The 9398-nt window shown below is 41.3% G+C and overlaps 1 protein-coding gene across 1 annotated transcript; it reads right to left on the bottom strand.

Moving 5' to 3' along the window:
* Positions 1-55: 55 nt before the first annotated feature.
* Positions 56-3741, bottom strand: LOC110969461 (cytochrome P450 1A1). Its single transcript, XM_022219543.2, has 7 exons — positions 3650-3741; positions 2410-3280; positions 2178-2304; positions 1989-2078; positions 1646-1769; positions 1450-1536; positions 56-1175 (listed from the first exon to the last, which is right to left on the bottom strand). The coding sequence occupies exons 2-7, from the start codon at positions 3247-3249 to the stop codon at positions 878-880; spliced, it is 1566 nt and encodes a 521-aa protein (XP_022075235.2). The 5' UTR covers positions 3250-3280; positions 3650-3741; the 3' UTR covers positions 56-877.
* Between the last annotated feature and the right edge of the window lie 5657 nt (positions 3742-9398).

The following is a 9398-nucleotide window of genomic DNA, read 5'->3' on the forward strand; positions in this document are numbered from 1 at the left end:
CTCTCTCTCTTTCTCTGTGTGTGTGTGTGTGTGTGCCTCATACAACGAGAGCAGATTTTTCCAGCACATAATTTTTATTTTATTTCTGCGGCTGATTAAAGGATGCTGCGGCCCTTACATTTTATACAATCATTAGCACATTTGCCATAGAAATACGAAACTGTACAGCCTACTGATATATTTCAATATGTCAAAATGACTTGAACTGTTTTGGCGTCCTGAGATGTGCAGCAAAACTATTTTACCTCAAATATATACAAACACTAAGATGAAAAAAAAAATCACTTTCAAAAATACAAAAACAAAATGTTGATATGCACACAAAATCACATTTTGGGATACAATTATAGCTTCAGTGTCTTGCATCCACAGTATAATGGAATGCAAATAATTAGCTTACAAGTGTGAATAGTATCATAAGGTAATATTTGTTCTCTTCAAAATCCTGTTACAGAAAAAATGTAGGTTGCAGTGCTCCACATAGTAATGCCCATTCAGCAGAACTCACTTTGTCCCAAAGTTGAACAAAGTATAAATAATTTCTGATTGGAAGCAGTTTGGATTACTGGACTGCACAGCAGGAGAAATAAGTGTCTCCTTATACTTCACTGAGAAGCACCAGATACGTGCAAGAAAATATCCTAGCAAGCCAAGACCACGTCACAGATAAACACAAATGCAGACATCTCTAACAGTCCTCAACAAGCAAACCTCACATAATTGCTTTCATGCCATTAGCTCAATGGATTACATTAGACTTCCAGTGCCTTACATTCTGAGAAAGTTTCTTCTTTCACTGACCCTTGATCTGACTGTGACCCTCACATAGTCAGCCTCTACCACCTACTGAGTCAGACAGTGTACATTTTAAATAGCTTCACTGCTCGCTCCTCGCTCGCATTGTGGCCCTCAGGTGGCAGCGTTTGTGTTTCATTGTGAGGCCATACTCTGGCGTCATGTCCAGGGGCTCTCCAGGCAACGTGTGGAAGTGTAGGTTCTGGATGATGATTGCCAAGAAGAGGAAGACTTCATGTCGTGCAATGACCTCGCCAATACAACGCCGCCTTCCCAAGCCAAAAATCTGGACCTTCTCCCCCTCCATCTTGTTGACCTCAGTGCCATCAGCGCTCAGGAAACGCTCAGGGTTGAAGGAAGATGGATCCTTCCAGAGATCACTGAAAGGTGCAGAGAATGAGAAAACATGACTGGTTGCACAAAGAGCCCCAAAAGCATTAAACATGACAAGTTTATTCTCCTCATGCAGCTATGACATACTGGATGTGGGGAGGTGATCATCATCTATCTTTTCAACAACCAAGGGGGGCTCCTTTTTAGGACTATGACATGCAATTGCTGTCTGTTTCAGCAGAGTTGGCTCTGCAGTAGTGTGCAGCTTTTATAGGAGTATGTTAAGTCATAAAGATTCTAAAAAAAATGATAACAACTTACGGATCATGGTTTATCTGCCACTGATTGATGAAGACGCAGGTGTCTTTGGGGATGAAGTAGCCATTCAGAGATGTGTCTTTTGAGGTGCTAAAAATTTAGAAAAAGTGTTAGTGTTTTTGCAAATTTATATTGCATACTTTCTTATAGTGGTGACAACCTGAAGTACTTTTCAACAATCAAAAGAGAAGAACCTCACCAGTGCGGGATTGTGAAGGGCAAGAATGAAGAATGGCGAAACAGCTCCAGGATGAATGCCTCCAGGAGGGGTAATTTGGTTTTATCAGATAGTAGAGGAGTACGATCCAGACCTACGTTGTCCTCTGAAAATTAAGCAAAAATGATCAAACTAACTTTATTACAGACTCAGGGTCCAGATAACATATAAATCAATGTGATGATGCTACATTACTGTTTACCACTAAGAACAACCTTTTAATATCAAGTGCTATTCAAAGCAATGCTTTTATTACACATTTTCTGTCATATAAGAATAATCAAATGTAAAAGGAAGCACTTTTTGCAAAAAAAGTTGTACTTACTAATTTCTTGGTAAAGCCTTTCTTGCATCTCTGGGTTAGCCACCAAGTACATCACTGACCAAGACAGGGCAGTGGAGACAGTGTCAAAACCTAGAAGAGAAGCATTCAACAGTTCTATGAGGATACTTTTTTCATCACGGTCGCATGTGATCAGATTCTTCAACAAATAGAGAGGTTCATTTAACCTACCGGCACCAAACAGGTCATTGACAATGCCTACAATCTTCTCATCTGACATCTGGACATTGGCATTCTCATCCAGCTTTCTGTCCTCGCAGTGATCAATCAGGGAGTCTGTAATGTCACGGATGTTGTCCTATAAGCAGATAATTGGGAAATCTCAATAAATCTTAGACACACAGAGTCTAAGAGAAAACCTCTAAAGAAGAATAAAGTAAATATGACTTAGTGTGTGTTTTACCTTGTCATAAGTGGCATAGTGCTCGTTGACAATCTTCTGAACAAACGCGTTAAAGCGCTCATTGACATCCAAGAACGTCTTCATTGCTTTGTTGGGCAGAAACCGAAGAAGAGGAATGAAGTCTGCTGGGTTGCCAGTGGCTGCCACCTGGGTGAACTCGTCACTGAGGTTCACTAGGCTGAGCAGCTCCTGGTCATGGTGATCGTAGCGCCGGCCAAAGCACATGCCACAGATCACATTGGCAACAGAGACGACAATGTAGCGGAAGGGGTCAAAGCTGCCTTCAACCTTCATGGCAGTGTGGAGCTGTTGGATCAGATTCTTGCCCTCTTTGCAGATGTGTTCCTCCAGCACACACGAGTACTCTGGGTCTGTGCCCTCTAGGGTGGCGAAAGAGCGCAGAGCGCTGTAGGCCAGCTTTCTACGGGCTCGCCAGACGCCAGCTTTGTCTGTGCTGAAGGCCAGACTCTTGCCATCATTGATGAAGCTGAAGCTGTACAGGTCAGGTCTGCCTGCAAACTCCTCCCCTTGTTTGATGAGAGCCTGTCGAACTGTTTCATTGCCACTCAGCACGACCACAGGACGCATGCCGATCTGGATCTGGAAAACATCGCCGTAGCGCTTGCTCATGGCAGTGAGACTCAGGTAAGGTTTGCTGCCCACCTCCAGCACATTGCCAATGATAGGCAGCGGCTTTGGGCCAGGGAGTCGACGAAGCCCTTCAGGAATCTCATTGTGGAAACGCTTTAGGAAGAGGTAGACCAGACACACCGTTGTTATGGCCAGCAGGCCCTCAGATATTGACAGGGATCCAATGAGTGGCAGAATCATTAGCGCCATGGTGACAACTTTTTTCTTGCTTCTGCAACACCTGTAAATTAAATAGGAGGGGCATTAGAGCAGTACAGGCAGTGAAAGGGAGAAGTATTGCATAACAAGTTGACTACATGCACCATGAAATTTGAAGTAACTGTGATATGGCATGTGTCTGTTTAACTCTGTATATTCTCCAGCTGCAGAACACAAGTGATAGTTTAAGCACAGTAGCAGACATGTAGCAAATTTTAGTGAAAGTCTATAAGTTTATTACCACACTACAACTCATATAACTGTATAAAATGTGCAGCTACAAACACCAAATGCATATTTATGAAACATATTCTTTCAAACGAATCTTGCTGTCCTGGACTTTAAGGTATAAATAAGTCTGCCTTCCAATGCATGCAATTAATTAACATACCTTTGTCCAAGGATGGAAGAAGAACAGCGCTGTGGTCCCAGAAGAACTTCCCCAAACAGTGAAGATATCTTTCTGTAGACTTGATGTCCGAGTTTACTGTCTTGATGTCTCTGAAACAGAGAATGGACTCCTGCTTTATAGAGCGCTCCAGCGCTTCATTGGCTGCTATTCATGACGTAATCCCGCTCCCTCTCCCTCTCTCTCTGTTTGTCATGAATGAAGTTTGGAGCAGAAGTTTGGTGTGCGTACGTGTGTGTGTGTACGCGGGTGTACGTGTGTGTGTTGTGTGTGTGCTTGATATAAACCTACCCATGCATAATTGCTTGGCTCCGCAAAGTCGTTGATTATCAGGTTTTTATCACTTCAATGCCTTTCGTGTTTTATAGTTTATGTTTTATAAAGCAATTTCCACTCTGATAACAGTGCTCAGATCAGTGCTTCACTTACTGTTCTGCAGGTAGCTCTAAAGGGTTTTGCAAACAGAATCTTGCGTTTGGGTTTCTATTTTACGTACTATTTGGGCTGTTATTTGTAACGTGCATGATGTATCAGAAATTATTAAATTTCGGCGTGTTTCGCATATGTGCCAATTGTGTTTGGATGCAGAAACTTTAATTATCTAAATTTCCTCCGATGAAGTAACTAAATCCACATGTCCTGTTGTACCTGTTGAGCGCAGCGTCCGATCATTCTGTGAATGCCTGCAGAGGATTTCTTATGGTAATAAGCTGATAAAACTGCCGACTCTTGTCCGACCACTCGGCTAATCCATTTCTGCGGTGATATTGTGATGTTAAACCGACGTCAATTAATAATTTAGATCAGTTTGTTGTCTGCATGGTGTGAAATAGATTTTTCTGGTCCAGATTGAGTAGAGTTTTAGAGTCATGCTTTGGAAAATAAACAATTCCAGTAAGATCTTACAGGAAATTATCTATAAATGTGACGTTTTATTGAACTGCAAATGGGACATCAGGGTTTGGGGGGGTGAGAACAGGAGTCCGTGACAACCTCCCAGGCAGGTTTAAGTCCTGATAAAACACTCAGATGCCATTGCGTGCTTGTACCTGTTAGTTCTCCGCTGGAGTTAAAGATTGACCAGTTGCGTGAGAGCGCAGTGATCAAACCCTCACCTCCCCTTTGAAGAGGATGCGGAGAAAGGGAGGGGGGCAATCAGCCAGCACTGCTGGACTGCAAGGGTATGAGTTCAGTACCATTCCTCTTTGTCCTCTTTTCAACCTTTAACAGCCAGATTTTCTGAGTAGGTATTTGCAGCAGAGCTCTGCTTCACATTCAGACTAAACTCTGTGCCATTTCGAGTTTAATAAAGGCAAATAGCCTGATATTATCACTGGATAAATTACTTCTTTTTAACTTTACTTTCCTTGCTGCTAGTATAAAAGGCTGCTAGTATGCGATCTCTTCTTTCGCCAGCCTCTTAACGATGCCGGTTTTTATCTTCACTTGCCGTATTCTTGGATCTGCCATGGCTATGGAGGATGCGTAGTGAACGGTGGTAGCCTGTTGTCGACAGCTAACTGTCAGTCAGTCACGAAGCATTTTTTTAAGTCACTTTTTGGTTTAATTTAAGAAATGTACATAACACTGGATTTCAAAAGATTAGTCTATATACTGAAATGATTCAATTTGAAACCTTAAATCTTTTTGAAATCTGGATCTTAATTTCACACCCAGGATGTGTTCTTTCTAGCCACTTGTTGCTCTACTGCACAGTCAAATTCTATGACCTAATTTGATGAAAATGGGAAAAGAGAAAAGGCTGCAGGCACTGAACACAGAGTCAAACACTGTACTGACTGATCATCCATTTTCCTCTTCATAGCTATTAAAAATATTTCTATATGGTCCAGATGGAAGTAGAGGTGTAATAGGGTGACTTGCTTATACATGCAAGCTTCCCAGAAGTTTATTAACTGGCTTTCCAATAAATATGATCAGAGATTTATTTTAACCTAATTCTTAATATATCACCAGCAAGCAATTGTTATTTACAGATAAATATATTTTTACACTTTATGTATTGCTGTTATCACTTCACATATGATTCCTCAGATTTCTTAATTTAATAACAGATTTCATTCAGGTAAAATTAAAATCACAACTTGAATAAGTTTGTTTGCTGCAAAAAAAGTCTGCTTTGTGTACATCTGGCATATTAACTAAGGGGGGGAAAAGGAAATGGATATCAATCTTAATTTAGATTTGAATTTTTCTAAACTAACAAAGACGTCTTGTAGAATTCTGGCTCTTATTCTTCTTTTCTATTATATGTATTTTAATTTGTCATATAAAGACACAACAATCTTAAAATTGTTCCGCAGCCTTAATTTAAAAATACAGTATAAAGATCATTGAAATGTTTTGGCAGTGTTGGCTATATAAGCAGAAAAGCAGAAGACATCTAAAAAAAAAAAAAAAAGTTCCCTTTAATGTATTCTGTTGCCCATGATTTACTCATGACATGTCTTGTGTCTGCTATTAGAGAGATTTTTTTTTCTCACTCACTGAATATTACACCTGTATGCAGAGAGTTGGGTAACAAAATAATATCTGTTTTTTGTTTTGTTTTTCTTACACAGCCTTTTAGGGGTTAAAAATCACTGCACACTGGGGGACTACTGAAGTTTGTAGGCTCAAACAAACTCGTTGGTAAACTGTGATCCAGAAGTTTAAGAAGCTCTCAAGTCATGAGGTAATTTTGAGTTTTAAAAAGTTAAGCAGTAAAACTTTTGTTTATTTTGCGTAATCCCCGCGGCTCAACGCAGTCCTGATCCTCCGGGACTCTGTTGACTCTCCGGGGACTCTCGCCGTGCGCCTCGGCGCTGCGCCTCTGGTGCTACAGGTTGCGTGAGAAGCGGAGCAGGCGTCCAGAGGGGAGGGTCTCGGTCTTCTGGACAATCCTAAATCTGCTTGGTCAAGTCACGCGAAGGCAGCAGCCTCTGGAAAAGACACAAGGGTTTTAAACTTGCAGAACAAAGAGCGTAGGACGCGAGACTCTTTTTTCCCCCCAGCTTGAGCACGAAGGTGCACATATTTGCGCTATAGCTTCTGTAAATGCGAGGATCTTGGGGCTTTGGAGTCATGCAATCTGCCACTCAGGCTTCATTCATTGCAGTCATGCAACACGGTGGGGCTGGACTGAGCAGCCACACAGGCGAGAACCCACCAAAACAAGGCAAAACAAGTTACGAAAACTGGAACTTCGAGGTGAACTAGTCACCCTGTGTGTCACGCAGCGGGTCCCACAGTGGATGCTGGGACTGTTGGAAAGAATCACTGGATGAAATCTTTCAATACTTTTTAAACAAGATGACAGGACAACGAAAACAGAGAGACGTAATTTACGGTTGTTTATTTGCGTGCATGGGCTCGTGTGTGCTGCTGGTTATTGCAGCTCCAAATTTGATTTGCAATGTCAAAAAATACCTATACAGGAAAAGTTCTTTCTGCCAGTGAACTCCATTTGTATTTATGTGCAATATCTCACAAAATGACAAATATATGAATATTCCAATCGTATGCAAAACCGATCTTTTCCACACATTTACATATTATCCATAATGGTATAAAAATTCTAGAATATTAATACATGATTTTGCTAAATCCTACAGAAAACTAAGCGTCTGTCTAAAATCATAGCTCAGGGTTCCTAGAAAAAAAAATAATGAAGATTAATAAGTGATTACCTTACATGTCATTTTACAGCTCCAACAATATGCCAAGCAGGGTCAGTAGGTAAAGGACAAACACATCTTTCAGCAGATAAGACATGAATTCACTGAAACGCAGTGCAGATGAAGGTGAACACATGAACCTGAATAAATCTGAAATCTAGAACAGTATCTCAAAATAAACTCAACACCTGAAGTAATTCACATTGTTCAAACTTCACTTGGTGCATTTTCAAGTTGAATGTGAGTGCTCCCTGGGGATGAAATTAAACCTGATTAAAGGTGAATGTGGCTGTGACAGTGTGTGGAGCGCCTGAGGTGAGAGCCGGCTGCATTCTCAGTGAGCACTCAGGCTGCAGGAGTGTGTCAGATCACAACAGGTGAGCGGCATTCACCACTGGAGACAAACAGCCGTAAATGTCAAATAACTGGGCTTGAAAACACCCAGATATTGCTTGATCATGTAACATTTTTGAATTATATTCGCCTCTACTGCTAGGCCTAATGTTCAAAATGACCAAACATTACAAAAAGATGTAATGAAGGAGGTCAAGAAAGAGCAAAATCAATGTTGAATTGAGCCACATTTGTCTCCACTGAGAGAAAACTGGGGGAGCAGTGGAGGAAGGATGAGGAAGCCTGGATGTGAGTCAGGGGGAGATTCCACGGTGAGGTAGTCTACTAATACTTACAAAGATTAAAGAGATTACAGGCTACTACACGAAGTGCTCAGTAGTGCTGCTGCACGGACCAAAGCTGTGTGTCGACATGACCACAGGGAGAGCAGTGGTGGGTCTTGTCAGAATCCAGAGCTGGACGCTGGCCTCGAGGTTTTTTTGGTGTTAGCTTGCCTGTGTCCATTTCAAAGAGCTTGAAAGAAAAAAACAGAGGAAAAAATGTTTTGCCCACAGCCATATACCTCTTAAAGAATTCTTGGACATAAAAGCAGGTGTAATGACTGTGAAGGCTGTTAGTTTCTACTCACGCAACGGCTGTCACGCACACACCTTCAGTCACCTTGTGTGTCTTTCTTTGCATACCAGTGCTGTCAGGAGGTTGTTTTTTCTTTGTGGTGGTTTTTGTGATTTAGCATGAGTTGAAGAATGCGTGCACCTCCGGTTGTCATAAAGCTGTAAAACCTTTTTAGAACACGTCCATAAAAATAACAAATTCATGCTGGTGGAACCATAATACCTTTAAAAAGATGCTTATAATATTTATCTCTGAAGGACTGGGGCCGGTATCCAGTATTTACCATTGATATATAACTGGTACTTTTTGCTTTTGAAAATAGAAAATCAAACATAAACAACTACGAAGACTTCAAACCCCACTTGATGCAAAATATACCTCCTTAAGAGCTGCTTTCAAAGTGTCTGCAACATTAAAATCACCATCTCCTCCTTGACAAAATAAGTAAACATTTTAATTTCTTTCCGGCGATGGGGTTCTTGAATAATACTTGACAGAACAACCAGCTGCCCCACTAAAATGGGTTTCAGTCTCTACCTGATGAGCAAAGCAGCACTGATGTACTTCAAGGAAGTAGGAAAACAAAATAGGAATCTCCCTTCAATGCTCTGTTAAGTATCATATTATGTTTTCATGCCACATCGCCATTTGTGGAGTGTCCCTCGTAATTACTGGCAGCAGCAGGACTTTTTCGTACGTTTGATGACGTACTGTAGGAATGAAAGGAGTTATTCTGCAGTTAGTTCTGCTCTTCATAAAAATGGGGAACACATTTAAAAGAATGATCCAGATCAAAGCAACAGAGATATCCTGAGGACTGTTCGTGCTTTACACGTCTGCAAGGGTCCATGTAAAATTTGTTATCTGACCAAATCTGATAGGGTCCGCATGGATGTTCATGTACAGGGGCTGCATAGTGCTTGCTGGTTAGCACCATCGCATTGCAACTTGAAGATCCTGGGTTTGGTCCCGGCTTGGGTTGCTCTTTCTGCATGGAGTTTGCATGTTCTCCCTGTGCATGCAAGGGTTTTATCCGAGTACTCAAGCTTTCTCCCACAGTCCAAAAACATGCTGAGGTTAATTAA

The sequence above is a fragment of the Acanthochromis polyacanthus genome, chromosome 2, assembly GCF_021347895.1.
Source record: "Acanthochromis polyacanthus isolate Apoly-LR-REF ecotype Palm Island chromosome 2, KAUST_Apoly_ChrSc, whole genome shotgun sequence".
Classification (NCBI taxonomy): Eukaryota; Metazoa; Chordata; class Actinopteri; family Pomacentridae; genus Acanthochromis; species Acanthochromis polyacanthus.

What these genes read in the sequence shown, in the direction of transcription:
- LOC110969461 (XM_022219543.2), bottom strand. Translation starts at nt 3,249, where the DNA reads ATGGCGCTAATGATTCTGCCACTCATTGGATCCCTGTCAATATCTGAG. An exon ending in AAGGCTTTACCAAGAAATTA is followed by an intron (nt 1,770 to 1,988) that starts GTAAGTACAACT and finishes CTTAATTTTCAG; the next exon opens with AGGACAACGTAGGTCTGGAT. An exon ending in TGGCAGATAAACCATGATCC is followed by an intron (nt 1,176 to 1,449) that starts GTAAGTTGTTAT and finishes TGCACCTTTCAG; the next exon opens with TGATCTCTGGAAGGATCCAT.